General features: G+C 36.7%; 1 protein-coding gene across 2 annotated transcripts in view; it reads right to left on the minus strand.

Moving 5' to 3' along the window:
- Window positions 1-16,989, minus strand: part of VWF (von Willebrand factor) — a 103,579-nt gene that overhangs the window by 40,306 nt on the left and 46,284 nt on the right. For both annotated transcript variants that reach the window (XM_015871491.2, XM_015871484.2), the window contains exons 20-29: window positions 14,546-14,684; window positions 13,001-13,135; window positions 11,181-11,327; window positions 10,296-10,436; window positions 8,606-8,725; window positions 7,856-8,012; window positions 7,173-7,331; window positions 5,278-5,413; window positions 1,352-2,679; window positions 654-773 (exon numbers count right to left, since the gene is read on the minus strand). In XM_015871491.2, coding sequence (XP_015726977.1) covers window positions 654-773; window positions 1,352-2,679; window positions 5,278-5,413; window positions 7,173-7,331; window positions 7,856-8,012; window positions 8,606-8,725; window positions 10,296-10,436; window positions 11,181-11,327; window positions 13,001-13,135; window positions 14,546-14,684 — 2,582 coding nt within the window. The remainder of the gene's footprint in view (window positions 1-653; window positions 774-1,351; window positions 2,680-5,277; window positions 5,414-7,172; window positions 7,332-7,855; window positions 8,013-8,605; window positions 8,726-10,295; window positions 10,437-11,180; window positions 11,328-13,000; window positions 13,136-14,545; window positions 14,685-16,989) is intronic.

A 16,989-nucleotide genomic window follows, 5' to 3' on the forward strand; every position in this document is an offset into this window, starting at 1 on the left:
CTTGAATCAGAACCAAACCTGAACCATTATTTTCAAGTCTTTTGGACCTAATCCAGAACAGAAATAAAAGTGAACATTTATTTTTCTGCTTTTCTTCCACAGAAAAACTGTTTCAGTAATTCTCCATTATTTGACAGGGACATCTTTGCCTATTTGATGCACATGAACCTCTTCAGAGCTACTGCTCTAGCCATTTTTCATCATGATATTCACAAATAAAATATCAAGCCTTTATTTGCCAGAACATCTTGGTGCAGGAGGAAACTAAACTACATCTGAACCAAAAGTTTTATTAGCTGGATTTTTCTCAATGCAAACGTAAAATTTTTTCATAAACTGGAATAGGCCACAAACGGCTTGGGTTGGAAGGGACCTTAGAGATCATTTTGTTACAATCTCTGTGCAATGGACAGGGGTGTCCATGTAGTGCACTGATCTCAAATAGTGCTAAAATCAGGACACAAAGATCCACAGTTGAAATGCTTTACATAAAATGTATGAATCTAACTTTTCTGAACAATTTTGCCATCATAAATTTAATAAATAACTAACTAAATAAAAAATAATAATAAAAAAAAAGTGACTTGATTTTGTCTAGTATTAGCAAAAGAATTTGAAAGTCATGGTTTTTGAATTAAAAGACAGGCACATACTGATATCAGCGCTTCCAATAAATGCCCGTACAAAGTTTTTCATTTCCTCAAATTCTGATGCTCCAATACTGGGACTTCCATCCAGAAGAAACATGACATCCATAGGTTTGCTGCACAACTCTGAGTTGGAAGAAAAAATAAAGAGGTTATCTAAGCACAATAACCAGAACTAACATCTACTAATCTATTGGTAGGAGTAGAAAAGGCAGATGGCTGCAGCTGGAGAAAACAAAGTTGAAACAGTAAGCATTGCCTCTTCAATGAAGGGCTCAAGATTTGTATTTCAATTCCATCTTTTCTGCTAATGTTATTTTGCTCTCAGAGGACTAAAAATCAGGAAAACAAACAAACAATTTAGTCACTTTAGGTGAGAGGAACTTTTTTACTTGCTTGAGGTGGATAGATGAGAATGGTCTTTTTTCCTGCTCTTACGATCCATCCTATCTGAAAGCTACTGTATATTTACTGAAAAACATAGCCAAGAACTGCTCAGCCCACAGAAGACTGGCCACAGGCTGGTGGATGGCACTACCAAACTTAGGTGGAATCACCTGACTCTGGTAAGGATAAATGGTCCTTCATTGGCATTTGTATAAAATATCAATTCAGATATGAGAAATTTCAGATATGTGAAGTAAAAACAGAGAAGACAGGATAGAGGAAACATGTAATTACACAAAGAATACATCCAACTTTACCTGGTATTTCTGTCCAAGATTTATGAGAGCAGCATGACTGCAACACTAATTCAGGTGCTACTTCAATAAGTGTGCTGTAACTTTCCAAGATTATTGGCCTATTAGGCTGACTGATCATTTTGAGCTCTTGGATATTTGCACTGGGAGTTATGCCTATGGGAATAACATTTATGCTCATAGGATGTTGTGTTATAACATCAGTGGAAGGACTGGACGACACCATATATACCAAGTGAGGCACATTCTGCCTGCCCCCATTTGCTGGTGTAAATGTATGTTTGGAAATATAGTCAAGGGCATGCCCAGTGTTGGTGGCCTTCCCTCCTTTGTAGGGTATACTCCTCACTTTCTCAATAATACTTTCTTTAGACTGCATTTCCCTTAAGGAATACTCCAGAGTGATAGTGTCTGAATACTGCATGACAGTAACATGAATATTTTCTTGTCCTATATTCATTTCTGTGAGCACCTTCTCAAGGAACTTCTTGATGATATTGAAATTTTCTTGTCCTACATTGTCAGATCCTTCAACAACAAAAGCAATGTCCAGACTTTTTGGAGTGGGATTTTCTGAGAAGCGTGGTGGTACTGTAAGCACCCATGGAGGAAATATGTCATTAGACATTGTTGGAGTGGGCACAGGAGAAACTTCTGCAGGTCCAAGATCACACAGATAATCAATTAGGAGATCTCTGTTATCCATTAGCTCCAACACATTGTTCATTTGGAAGGCTCTACTACGCAACTGCTTTTCAATGAATCGAATTTGTTCCACATTAGCATATGGTCCAATTCCCACAGGTATAACTGTGATTTTTTTATTCTTCAAGGCTGGGATGATGGTGCGAACTTTTCCCGGAGACTTGCTTGCTATAAATAGCATTGCAATTTGGGCAGCATTAGTCCTTTCTGCTTTTCCAAACACTTGAAACACAATGTATTTAAGGACTTCAGCAACAGATGCTACTTCATCACCTGTGTATTTTATACTCTGGACAATTTTTTTCATCTGGGACTGTGTTTTGATATCTTTAAGCCCAAGGTAGATTGTAGGCCCAGTCCTATATACCAAAATTGACACGCGGATTTTCTTTTGAGAGATGTGAAGTTTCTTCATCATTTCAGTTACAAAAGTCTTCAGCTGTTCGAAGTCCTCCTCTGACAGTTTATTGGAGCCATCCAGTAGAAAGGCCAAGTCCATCATCTTGCTGCATGAATATTCACTAGGTGCAAATTCTCTGTCCTCCTCTGGAGTAGGGGTTGTTAGTGTTAGGATTTCTTCCACTGGTTCACAGGACACACAGGATAAATTCTTCCCTTCACATAGACTACAAAAAATCACCAAAACTATTAAAAATATATACATACATATATCAATGCTTATAATAACATACTGCCCACATCTAACAAAAGAAAGTCCACTGGTTACATATATATTAGAACAAAAGCAAAAGAGTGATTTTTTTTTTTCATCCCTTTCCCCACAAGGAATTGTATAGCCAAATCCTATTTAACCCATCCAGAGGAACTGTTTGAGCATGCTTTTTTAAATACAGGAAGCATGTGAAAATATATGGTGTATTTTTCAGAGAATACTCTTCTTATAAAAGCTTTTGGTAGAACATGTAATATCTGTGTCTAGGAACAGCGCGGAAACACTCTGAGCTTGAGCCATGCAGCTACCTACAGGCCTGGTGAACTTAACTGGAAAATGTGGTTTGCTTCACAAGAAAGAAAAGCGATGAGGCACCTAATACAAAGAAAAATCCTAGAGTTGTCTCTGATAAGATTTAGCAGACTTTGTGAGGAGGCTTAGCTTACTCAGGTTTTAACCTTAGCAAAAGAAAAATGTAAGCAGCTTTCTATCCACATCTAAATTGTACTGGTTTCCTTTGACTTTTTCTGACTTCATTTTGCATTGAATAGCTCTGGTACATGTTCATCCGTCAGCAGAAAAAGAGTTTGTACTCACAGTTGTGCCCTCTGCTAAATAAGTATGTCTCTATATTCATCCTCTATGTTTTTTAATGTCTGTTTCATTGTCTTCTGTATTGCATCTGTTTTCTCTTATTCTTCTTGTCTTCCCTCACAGTGTCTGCTCACCTCCTTTAGTACATTATTCTCTTCTCCCTTCCATCTCAGGTCCTAGTGTTCTTTGCTTCCCAATGCATCTCTACGTTTTCCAGTGCTAATCCTTTCTTAATCCTGTAAGATTTTTCACTTCTGTCACTCTCCACCTTTTAGGAACTTGTTTATAATTCATTTCTTACTAACTTTAGCAAAGCTTTAACACTTCTGCTCTGCTAATTTCTAATGCTAATGCTAATTTGCATTATTTTCTTTGCTTCGCTTATCTCACCAAAGATCAGTACATCTGTACTCATGAACAACGTAGTTCTGATTCAGTAAAGATATTTTACTTGTATTACTGATCTCTGTAAGATAGAGAACATGGCAAGTATATGAAGGAGTAAGGATTAAAAAGTACTCATTTTAGCTGCCAGAGAAAACCAAGGACTGAACAAGTCAGTGCTAGAAGAAGGTATCATTTTTTTTTCAGGAAAATACATCATTTTACATGCAGCATCTTAGTTTTAAGTTCTCCCAGGGCTATGTTATTTTCAAGCTGCTTTGAATGTCTTTTTAACTGAAGAATGCTCAGATATTTTTGCATTAATGTATAGCAACAGAAGACCTATTATTTTAATCTTAATATGAACAAGATTTTTCTAGTTTCCAATCTCCTTTGGATGTTTGCTATAAAATTGATTTTGCGCAATATCTTTTATTGTTTATACAGATGGTGTAGGCATTCTAAATTAGGTGACAACTATGCAAAAAGATGTTTCCCTACTGAGGTAAGTTATCCTAATACTCCTCAATCTTTTGTGAGCAGCAGCCAATGGGACCAACATTTAAGAAAAGTTATTAAGAATTTCAAAATTTAGGGAACATAGACTCGTTTGTGAAGACTCTTTCATGTATACAGTTGATTTACTGATGGTTTTATTTTCTTCTAATTATTGACCAGCCTAACAGACTCATGTCTTGGGTTTATAAAGCAGATGCACACTACCTCCAGCCTTTTGCTAGAGCTAAGTATGTTAGTAGCTAAGGTGTTAGTATGGACTAATATCTGCTGCAGTTTTACAACTCAGTTTCTGTCAGATAAAATCAAATTACACGATGGAAAGGATTTTTGTATTCACAGCATTAGGAGTTATTAGTTAAATTATCCAGCAAAAGAGTAGACAGTAGAAGCAGGCCAAGCTTTCAGGTAATAAAGAACTTTGTGTAATATGCTATTTAGCAGAATACAGTATGAAAATCTGTCTCTGCCACTTTGAAGAGCCTAATCCCACATAATGCACAGAATAGTGCACGCTTGCATTAATTTTGTAATAGTTAGAAATGCATGCATACAGGATCAGACCACAGGATGTCATCTTAAAATCTCAGGGAAATTATTTTTCCAATTATGCTACACAGTTCCAACAGTTTATAATCTAGAAACTTCAGGATGGAGTGCATTTTTTTTTATTTTGCACTATACATATAGAATTTGGTTTAGTACCAGCAGGAGAAAAGAGTTTTGATAACTTCATTGATGTTGAATCACACCTTACAACAGAGAATGACTTAAATTAGTGGGGCTATCATATGCGGGAAAGGACATTGTTCAAAGGAATTAATGGATTTCTCTTTCTTAAATTCAATTGTCATCCAACTATCTCACCCATCAAAAAAGTTCATTTTCAGTTTATTTAAGAAGGAGTATTGACACAGAAGAGGGTTTCTAAGCCTCATCTTCAGTACCGTATTTACAGTTATGTCCAAAAACTCATTTATGGGGATGCATTTCACCTCTCTCTCTTCATCCTTCTCAACAGACATTCTATTTCACTGCATAAACTCTTCCATCATACCAAGATTGGCAGTGCTGCGGATCATCTCTGCTCAAAACTATTCTCCTTCCATGTGGGATCTTGACATCTCCAACTGCACACACTGGACAGTCTTCTGGACTGACACAATCCAGGGATAGTTCATCAAGCACTTTCCCTGTTTTGAAATGGAACAGCGGTATAAAAATGCCAGTATTCTTGAATTGCAAACGCAATCATTGCGTTTATACTGCTTAAAAAATAATGACTAGTTTTCTGAGTTGGGTTGAAGTTATGAATACTCATCTAGTATTAATGTCACTGTAAGTTTGACTTCACAAACAGTTTTTGTTTTAGTGGGATACTGGAAATATTTTACTCATTGTAGAACCTGCAACAGGCAGGACCATGCGGAAAGTGAATATAGTTCAGAGCAAAGTATTAAAAACACCACGAGAAAGAAACATTTTCCTTCTCACATGTATATTATTGATTTGTCCCCTTATTTCCTAACTCCTGGTACTGATCATAATGGAGTATTATTTAAATATCTATTACCTGAATACTGAAGGCTTGAGTATCATATTTAATACATAAAGTTATAAACTTTCTGTAATGTGTTAACAGAAATACCAAGACCCAGAATAACTGTTTTTTTGTCTTTAAAAACTTCCTTTTTTTGCTTGTATGTCTTTTCACTCCAATCTTATTAGCTATATGTTCACTTGAGTTTTCACTCTTTATTTGGATCTTCCTTGTCTTTCATACTTTCCTCCTGAACTTTTTTCAGTTTCCCCTTTGTAAGAAAGAGAATGGATACAGTTAAGCTGAAGGCTGACTGGCAACTTCAGGAGCATCAAAGCCCTGAGTGCAGTGAGCAGGTCAAGTTGATAAATTTCCTCCACCACAGTAGCTGCTTGGAAAGCAAGTGTTTTATGAGTATTAAAACAGGCTGGTTTAGCCATCGAGATCAATATCATATCTTAACAATCAATATACTAATTTATTAAAAGGAATCAATCAATGTTAGCTCTAAAATATTTCAGTTTAGCTCTGCTTGATGTGAGAACAGCCTTGTTTTTCTCACCAATTCTGCTTCACAGAAGCAATGAAGTCACAGTAAGACTATTTTAATCTTTGCATCCACCAGGTGCAAGGACTTTTTCTTGAGTTTCATATAAATTGTTTTGAGTTATAGTGCACCAAGATAGAAAGTTGCTCATTATGGCATAACAAGCAATGGAAATTTACCAAACTGGGGAAAAACAGCTAAAAGATTGGCCATAGGGCACTAGGAGGAAGCTGATGATCGAAAAATGAGGAGGAAGTAAGTGGTCTAAGACCACCATAGGCCCCTACCATGCATGCCCAGAAGGACATTAGCATATATTAATGAGTTCTTGGAAAAGAATGAATATGTATGCCAATGTATTGCATATGCATGTCTTATTTGTTCAGATGAAGAACCTGAACTCCCAGTGTACCCACTTGGTTTATCAAGTTGCTTTGTATGTATCATAGGGAACACTGGCTTTCTAATTCCACATTACAAATAGAGTTTCCTTCCTGGATTTCATATCACTGCATCCAGCACAAATTCATAACCTACACAGGCAACAGCCTATGTCATTAAACAGCCCCTAATCCCCCTATCTCCCTGATTACATTGTTCCTGTCTTATCATTCTTGCTGACAATGTTCCATTCTTCTCTTCCATTTAGTTCCCTCCACACATTCTTGTCTCACAGACACAAGCTAGGGTTCTTAACCAAATTCCAACTTGAGCTGCAAGAAACTGTAGTGAAAATATGTCAATAAGACTGTTGAGAAATTAACTGCAGTATCTAAATGTTAAGTAATTTCCATCCTTAGAAATTCGTGAATATTCCTGGACTGTAAGACAGTAATTAACTGACTACAACAAAAGATGGACTTACCTGCAGGACAGTGAACATGGCATCCTTCTACACACTGTAGAGGGCACTTCAAAGGCTGTGTGTGCTGGCATGTTATAGGACAAGCAGGTCCACAGCTATTGTATCTCCATTCGCATTGATAATCTAATTCATGTTTATTTAGGTTCTCACAGCTTTGTGCTATGCAATAAAAGAATTGAAGGCAAAAAATCAAACAATGAAGTCATCATTTCTTTCAGAAATAAGGCACTAAACTGAGTACAAGGTGCACCACATATGTATTAAGAAAGACAGATTTACAACTTAAAATATCTTCCCCCAGTCCATCCAGGGCAGGCTACTTCAAATATTTTTTCATATAATTAAACACTTGATGTAGATGAGGGAGAGTTGTTCTTGACAAAAATGATTACTAAGAACACACTCTACATATATTTTAAAAAATCTGGATTTGACTGGTCTATCCATTCTATCCCCTGTTGAGTGAATGGCTTTTCAAAGTGAATAGAAAAAGGAGGAGAAAAGTTACCATGAGTTATTATCTTTGCCCCATTACAGTAAATTTCTCTGGAGATCAGAGGGAACAGAACTAGATAAGAACAGTCTAGCTGAGCCAATGGCTTCATGATAAAAAACTTGAACCTTTTCTATTTACTTGCCAGTCAAAATCATTTCCAGTTCTTCCCCATCTACGTCATACTTACGGCATAGATCTGGTGATCTCCAGTGAACAATGACACCTTTTTGTGCACAAACATGTGCATAGGCTGCTATAGCATCACAGAAGCAAGCACAGTCTCCAACAGATTCACAGGCACAAGTGTCATACATGCAAATATCTATGTAGGGCTCAGGATTCACCTGAAAAAGATAATTTTAGGGTACAGTACACTAAATCACCTTAACCTAGACATACTTAGTTCAGATGGTTTGGCTGCTCCACTCACAAGAGCTGAGATGTTATGTAAATCAGTGCAGATCCTTTTCCCTATCCCAGCAAGAACTCAAATGGGGCCACATTCTCAGTCACAGGCACTGTAGTTTATTGTTCACCTTACTACCCCTTATGTGAATCAGTTTTATAAATTTTGAGCCCTATTACCTAACTGTCTTGTGCAGTTTGAGTAGAATGAAGTCTGAATGGCATTTACATTAGGTTAACTTTTCCTCCACCCTTCCCTCCCAAAATGCCAACCCCTCTATTTGACTTCATGCATCTGTATATCGTGAAATTTTCCTCAAGCAGAAGTTTTTCTGTGATTTTCCACTAAGGGAGTCTTGCATTTTCCCATGAAGTGTCAGCTACAGACAAGGTCAGAGATGAGATTACCAATTAGGTAGTCTCCATGTTCTGTGTGCTGTCAGAACAACTGCACTTTTTCCCTCAGCTGTAATAACTATCAGCACATGTCATGAAGAACTGAGAAATGAGGAACATGGGACACGATACTTACAAGTTTTTTGCATTCTTCGAAGAGACCTCCAGATAGAATGTTGCATGATGTTTCTACCATCACCTGCTTCAATACGTTGTCATTACACAGTGGAGACACCAGGGCCTGTTCCCAGTTGAACTTAATGATTCAAGAGACATGTACACACTGCATTAGACTTGCTTTCAGAACTTCAGGACTCTTCAAACTGAAGAGATTCATTCACTTTAGACATTTTTCATAACAAAAGAAATTTGCAGAATGCAAAGCAGAGCAGGTCACCTCCCACATTTTCTCCAGGTCTTGCATGCTGCAGTCTTAACACAGATATAATCTTAATGGTAAGTGTTGCTGTACCAAACACCTATCCTAACCTATCCACTGCTCTTCAGAAGGTGTGAGAGAGTCACAAATACAACCACTCTTCAGAAGACAATAACCAAGGTCAATGCTGAAAGCAAAAAGGCTCAGGGGTTTCCATTTTAATTTATCTAAGACCACAGATATTGATGTGATATTTATCACAGTGATATATTGTAGATTCTATCCTACAGATCTCACTCCTTATTACTGTAATTTTTCCTGTTCTCCAGTCAAGTCATATATAGTTTATTCATTTTTATGTGTATTTATTTATATATGTGTATGTATTTATATAAATGAATAGAAATAGAAAAAATAACACTGAAGCAATGTCACTGCACATAAGTAAACTAACTCAAAATTCTATGTGATCAAAAACAAATATTTCATTTTGTTTTCTAATTCTTTAAATATTTTGAGGAAACATCTAAAAAAGGCCTCTTCTTCCTCCCTTTGAAAATATAGGCCAGTTTTTGAGGCAAAGTTTTCAGCCTTAAAGGCATCACGTTAGTGAAAATTTTCATTTTTTAAACATCAAAAAAGTTGTCTTCAAAATGTTTCCAAAATTTTGGGTTTGGAAATATGTTTCAACATATTATTTTGAGCTTGACACAAATTTATTATTCAGATTCTTTCTTCAAAACTCAGCACTTGGAAAAGAAGAAGTGCACTCTCCTTTGTAGCATAATTGGTATGTTGTAAAATCACATTATCTCCAGGACAAGGACTTAGGTAACACCTTCAGATAGCAATTAAGCTTCTCAAAATTCGGAAGCAGTGATAACATGGCAAAAAGGTCTTACATTCACTCTTGTACCTTGCCTTTTCTGTTCATGCCTCTATAATCTGAAAACAATAACAGAATGCTCTCTAAATAACATCAAAAATCATACAGAAAGAAATCAGTCTATGCATTGAGCCATTCACAAATGGATGAACTAAGATGTGGGATACAGAAGTTTGGATGGAAAAATATGAACTATTTATCTGATTTTTTTATCTGTCTGAAAATTACAACTGGTTGAGGTGTTTTTTGTTGTTGTTGTTTTTGTTTTAATTAAGTTTCACAATGAGATTTCCGGTTATACCTGGATTTCTAGCATCTAGGCTGGCAAACTCTATGAAATCTTTACCATTCAGACTGGCTGTGCTAACATTCATCTAAAGCCAAGATGCCCAGAGGCATTAAAAAATTTAACTGACCTTTCATCAGATTTCAAAGAATAATATTATTGGAAAAAAATATAGGTGTACATTTTTGTTTGTTTCTATCCCTTCAGAGCTCTTTAATCACTCCTAAGTGATACTGTAAACAGTGTTAATTAGTTCTCAGTTCATTCATAATCACCTTTTCAACATCAGCACAGTATGTATTAACTTTCCAAGAGTTTCCGAAGTCAACTGGATCTACTTCAAGATGTTCATTGCTGGTAGTAAAATCATTGTTTTGGATTCCATCAAAATTTCCACACAGACCACATACTCGATCCTTGCAGGGAAAGAAACACAAAATACATAAATGATACATCTATAGGCTGGCTCAGAGTTTTGTTTAAAAGTCTTTTTAATCTAGAAACACAAAATACATAAATGATACATCTATAGGCTGGCTCAGAGTTTTGTTTAAAAGTCTTTTTAATCTAAAAGTCTTTTTAATCTAGTGCTTTGAAGGCAAAAGTCTTAAAAACTGAATTATTCCTGTCCTTGTCAAATTCTTTAAAATATACACAGTCTGTCATGCAGGATGTTTAGTTCCCATTCTGCTTAGTTGAAAGTAAGACCAGCCTGTCCCCATGTCTTCAGGGAGGTGAGAAGACATCTCTGACTAGTGGTGCCTGTTAGATCTGTTTGGGACAGGTCCAGGAACTTTACATATTACCCCATTTTATTCCTGAAGATAACTTTCCAGTCACCAGTACTAGTGAACCTGGCTCCTTACACAGCTCCTCTTGTACATGGAAGAAAAATTTTTAAGTCTTTCAAAGCAGTTACTGTAAGGCACCATAGCATTCATCTTTGTAGCTCTTCTGCAAAGACAGAGAATTTAGGCTTTACAGTTGAAGCACTGGGGAAAGTAAGCAACACTTGTGTATTTTAAAAAAAAAAAAAACAAAAAAACTCTTCATTTTCAAGCAAGTACCTAATACTCCAAGGAAATCTATCTGCATTTCTGCAGGGGAGGATGAAAGTGCATTCTTTAGTGAGAGTAAGAATTAAAACAAAAAATACTTACATGGAAATTGTCTGTTAAGATAACTGAGACTCCCATGGCAAGATCCCATGTCACAGTGATGCTTTTGCCCAGTAAAATGATGTAATAGCGGCCAGATTTCATGACTTCTATGTCACTGCTGTCTTTAGGAGATACCTTAATGATTACCTGAACAATGAAAACATGTTTTATTATCAATGATCTTCTTTTTCACATATGTCATTTTCACAGCAGGACATGAACTCATGTAACAGTGGCTATGTTCAACTATGCTGTTTGCTAGAGAACAGACAGCTCATAGACACCACACAGATAATCCAAGAGGGTTTGCTTGCAAACAAATGATGTATACAAGACTAATTACATACCTGTCTCTACTTGGAAAAGCTGTTGTGGATAAGTTAATTCCTTAAAAATAAAGCTTCTGGAGAGCAAATCAGGATGAAAGTACAGTATTTCAATCATCTCATCACATTTCTGCTGATGAATGCTGACACACACACAAAAAAAGATTGTGAAACTGAAGTAGGGTTTATAAGGAGGGCCAGGTATATGCAGCTGAACAGTTAAGTATTTTGTAGTTGTTCATTGAGTAATTCTATCACCTGCTATCAAGATACACTGCAAAGACATTTAAATATGATTGTGTTCTCTGTTTCTATCAAGTATCAGTGACACTCAGCAATTTATAGACTATTTGCAGACTGTACAAAACCTGGTTCGACTTCGTCTGCTTACTCAAAACGAGGAAAAGGTAGAGTAGTTTCATATTTCATTGGGAATATTTGCAGTTTTCTGGTCCAGGTGCTAGTTCAGAGCACAGTACTTCTGAAAACTGAACAATTGAAACACAGTAATACACTGTAGTTCTATTAGCAGGCAGATAGTCTTAACTACTACAGAGTCTAAGACAAAGAGCTGAAATACACCTTTTAGAAATCTTGCTTCCTCTCATGGAGTGGCATGGTCAATCCTGGTCAATTCTTCACTGTTTTTAGTAGGAAAAGGGAGGGTGGGGACAGAATTTCAGCTCTATTGATTTTCCATTTGACAAGGGGTTTCAGCCTTTATTTCTTTTCTTCATATGTGCTAATTACTTCAGATATTTGGTCTGAAGTTTTACTAGTCACAGAACAGTCGCTACTTAGCTCTTCCTTACATTTAAGCATGCTTGAAGTAGTCTTAGACCCCCCATATTTAAAAAGAGTTCTCCTCACTCTTTGAACTCTTTGAATAAATTGAATATCATTTTAAACTGATGTCTGCATCAAGCAGAAATGCCAAAATGGTAAGTGTAAGGTAACTGTTGAGTCACAGGGCCTGAACCACTGGTTGAGCATCTGGGGAAAGGACCCAGTCAGACCTTGGAGCACAGGTAAAAGTAATTCACCTGTGTGACCAGAAGGGGTGGAGTCTGGCTCCACCTCTCTTAGACCACATTAAAGGGCTGACTTCCCCTGGGGTAGGATCTCTGGTTGGAAATCCCTCCATTGTGGAGTTTTCCCTGTAAGCCTAGATCTTAAAAGACGGGTGAGCACTTTTCCTTTGTAACACCATTTTGCACAAGCTAGTCCTTTCACTACTATGCTCCTGTATCACCCTTCCACCGTGTTGACCTTTCTGATTGTAACATTTTGCAAGTCAGCCAAAATAAAAATTTTAAAATGTTCTTTCTTTGGAATATTTTTAAATGAATCAAGGGAGAGAACATTACTTCCCTAGATAAAACTATTTCCAGACAAATCCTAGGATTTCTGGGATTATTCATTCCTATAGTTACCAAACATCCCAAAATTATAATGAACTCTTTAAAAAAGGGAAAGAAAGATAAGCTTACATACATTTCCATTAAACAACTCTATTTCTCCACTTTTATACAAAATGATAACCCTTTTGGTGCACTTTTCACCAGTGAAGCTGCAGCCTTCATTTGAAATCAGTATCCGGAATGTCCCAGAGATATTCTTGCAGAAATCCTGTTAGACAAAAATAAATAAGTAAATCATTAACATTAGCATTTTAGAAACATATACAGTTGTCTGGAGAAAAAGGAAGTCACAAATATGAGAGCTACTCTGAAAGTAATGCCTCCAGTATATTATTACAATGTCAAAGGTAGATGCTCGTGGTACAGCAGTAGAGGTTGAACTTTCCCACCAATTTTCCATTACATTTTGTTGCTCTGTGACAGAAGGTAGTCTGACTAAATGGCAGCTGACATTGACCAAAATAAAGGTATAGAACTGAATTCCCCCATCAGGAAAAAATGGCATCCACTGACATTCATCAACACTTGCTGAATATTCATGCTCACCAAACAGTAAATGGGAGCACAGGTAGGCAGTGAGTGCTGTGTTTAAGCCATGGCAACAAAGACACCGTGTCACCTCTGCAGGTGCAAATTTTTACAATTGTGGTTTGCAGGTTCTTGTTCATCACTGGTGAGAATGCATAGCTAACAGCAGTAAGCATGCTGATACATAGCTTTTTGTAGCTGAGAATTTGTTCTACAAAATAGTGTTATTGCATTTCGTAGCTGGTATTGTTTATATGGAGATAAATAGGAGGCATAACTTTCAGAGTGACCTACATAATACTCAAAGTAATCTATGTGGCAAACTAAATATGTTCTGGCATGTCCATTTTCCTATGTTAATTTATGTATCTGTTAGCATTAATAAAGGTTTTGGCCCACCTATTCAAGAATGAGGCACATTCAGTGATATTTTAAATAGTCTTGTAGTAGTATATATTCTTACTGTCCCTAAGATAATAGTATTACTGAGCTCTCACTAACATCAGGACCATCAGCCTTCTATGGTAATACAGTTGGTATAAAAGTGGAAACATATTTCAAAGATCCACCCAGAGCCACAAAGATCACACTTTTCTGTCTAAGAAGAATTGCAAGGAGAAAGATACTTCATGAAAAGGATATCTGGGGAAATCTGTGAAACAGGACAGTTTTTAACTGTAGAAGGCTATTATATCAATAAGCAGCAGATCCATCTATTTTTAGACCAAATTTTAAAGTAAATACTTCTTTTGAACATAGACTTTTAAATGCATAATGATTTGCATTTGTAATTGCCTAGAATTCATCTAGTATTCATCACTTGAGATGAGGTTTGGATAGTTCCTCCATAACATGCTGCAGTCACACATTTTATGACTGCCAGACAGAACACAACCTAATTCACTTCTCTGTAAAGTGATGTAGCCTTCTAATTTCTCAAGGTATTTTTGAAGCCATTGATAAAATCTGCTCTCCTCTGCCATGCACTTGATTTAGTGATCAAAATAGTGATACTGTGACTTATGCAAATGCTAGATTTCTCTGATGTAATACACAGGTTTCACAGGTTAAGCATTTGACATATTCTTACCTGAACTAATACATACTGACATTCTCCTGGAAACCTGTATTTCATTCCATCAAATGTCAAATAATGAGCTGTACCAATAACAGTGCAGGTACCATCACAGATATTTTTGGTACAATCCCACTTTCGACCACGACACACACTGCGACAGAGAAAAATGAGTGATCTTTAGCATTTATATCATTATTTGCAATGTATAAAATACATAAAAGAACGTAAAGTCCTTGAGGAAAAGTGAAACAACAAAATTATCTCCTTCCAGGAGATCCTGAATTGAGGATTTTCCAAGGGACAAACAACAAGAAGTGATAAAAAATAACACCCCGTCACCATTTGAAAGAGCTTTTAATCTCACTTGTCACACACCGGTAATGAGTTGACCTGCACTCACAGATTTTGGGGGCCCTTAGTTCAATGTATTTTTTAAAGGATTGGTCCTTCAGCATAAAGTGCGTTCAGAACTTTATCAACAAAAATCAAAATCAACTTTGGAGACCAAGTAACCAGGACTATAACTCAATTTGCCCTGCAGCTTTTATTAGGAGTCTACAGTTAAATATAATACCATTATTTTCTAAAGCAGTGTACCTATTTTAAAATGAAATTTGTTTTACATGATAGTTTATCTGACCTAGTAAATGGACACATTACTTATGGACAGAAATATTTCTATTTTCTGTACCTCGATAGCTATGTTCATACACTCTCTGAGGAATGTCCTACAGTGTGATAGCATCCTCTGAAGTTTCCTTTGGTGGTGAAATCTGAACATCTTCTGTATAGGAGAATTCACATTTGGCTACAGACAAACAGAACTCCAACCTAAGCCTCCACTTATGTGACATAAGCTGTGATAAGAATATGCTTGATCCTGAAAGGAGATATACCAGTGGTTTCTTGCCTATATATATCTTGCCAGTAATGTTTTATTGAACACCTGCTAGACTTCCTCACAAGCATAGAAGGTGGAAGAAAAAATGAGACTACCTGACCTGCAGAGCAAAGCAAGACGTCTCAATACATTGATTTCCTAGCTAGCAGGAGACTGAGCAAAAATAATAATAATAAAATCAATAAGCCCATCAGCCACTCTATTGTGCTAACATCCACTGTTTGGTCTCTGTACATTCTGCACATGTCAATGAATGTTAAAGGGTGCAATTTTTGCCTCATGGAGGAATTCAGTTCTTCAACATTGTTTTGCATGCCTTTCTAGACACATGGACAGATGCTATTTTGTCAGAATGCACCTCTTCTGCCGTCTGTCACATAGCAACAAAATGCAGCAGAATACTGTCAGAAAGGTTCAAGCTCTACTACAATACTGCCAACATATACATCTGACATCAATAATAAAACAGAAGGCATTACTTTCAGAGCACCCCCTTATGTGATGACAGATGGACACTATCACTTCCCTGGGGATTTTCTAATCAAGCTCTGTGAAGGTGGGAAAAAGGGAAATCTATCAAATGTAAAAGTTGCAGGATAAAAATTCTGAAGTACCTTCCTGTCATGGGTTACCTAGATTTACCTGTGCCCATGACAGGGGGCAGCCACCCCGTAGGGCCCCCAGCCTGAAAGGGTAGGGAAAAGGGGAACAGGAAAAGAGAACAGCGGTGGCAATCTAAGGAGGAAAACTTATTTTACTAAATATGATATCGGAATACAAGATAACTCGATATAATACAATATGATTGAGACTAATAAATCTAACAAAACAGAGTGAGAGAGTCTCCAAAAAACGAGAGGCCTACTGTAAACTCTAGGCAACATGGCTGGAATGCTTCCTACTCTCCGAGAGTCTGAGAGAGAGAGAGAGAGCTCCAGCCTGGGAGCGAGATTATATATGTCCTCCTCCCGTGACTTATCTCTGACTGAAAAGTCCTCTGGGTTACATAGTTTTCTTCTGAGAGCTGAGTAATCAGGTTTTTAATGGTCCATACTGCACATGATGTTATGATGTGGAATACTGACAGCAACATTACAAAACCATGACACTTCCCAAGATCAAATTGCTAACAAAGCAATAACAGCTACAGAACTGCATTGTCTGTTGCTTTAATCTGTGAGTAATGTTTAATCTTGAACACATTTCACAGCATAATAAAAACTGCACAGTAGATTTTCTTTAAAAAATGAAATTTCAGTAACATAAAACCTATTACTTCCTCTGCTATTAAATCTAATAAAACGAGTCAGACCAAGATTCTGTACATATGTACAAAGCCAGATTATGAAGTATAAGGTTTATCAAAATCCAGATTAGCAAATTTCTTCTGTGTGCTGCTTCATAAACATTATTCCAAAATTTTCATTGAGTTCCATGATGCTTATCATAATAAATTTTGCCACTAGCTGAGACCTGTACATCAGTACAAAAAGAAAAAAAGAAAAAAAAAAAAACCCAAACCACCACCACCAACAAAACAAACAGACAAAAAAAA

The sequence above is a fragment of the Coturnix japonica genome, chromosome 1 (assembly GCF_001577835.2).
Source record: "Coturnix japonica isolate 7356 chromosome 1, Coturnix japonica 2.1, whole genome shotgun sequence".
In the NCBI taxonomy this organism is placed as follows: domain Eukaryota; kingdom Metazoa; phylum Chordata; class Aves; order Galliformes; family Phasianidae; genus Coturnix; species Coturnix japonica.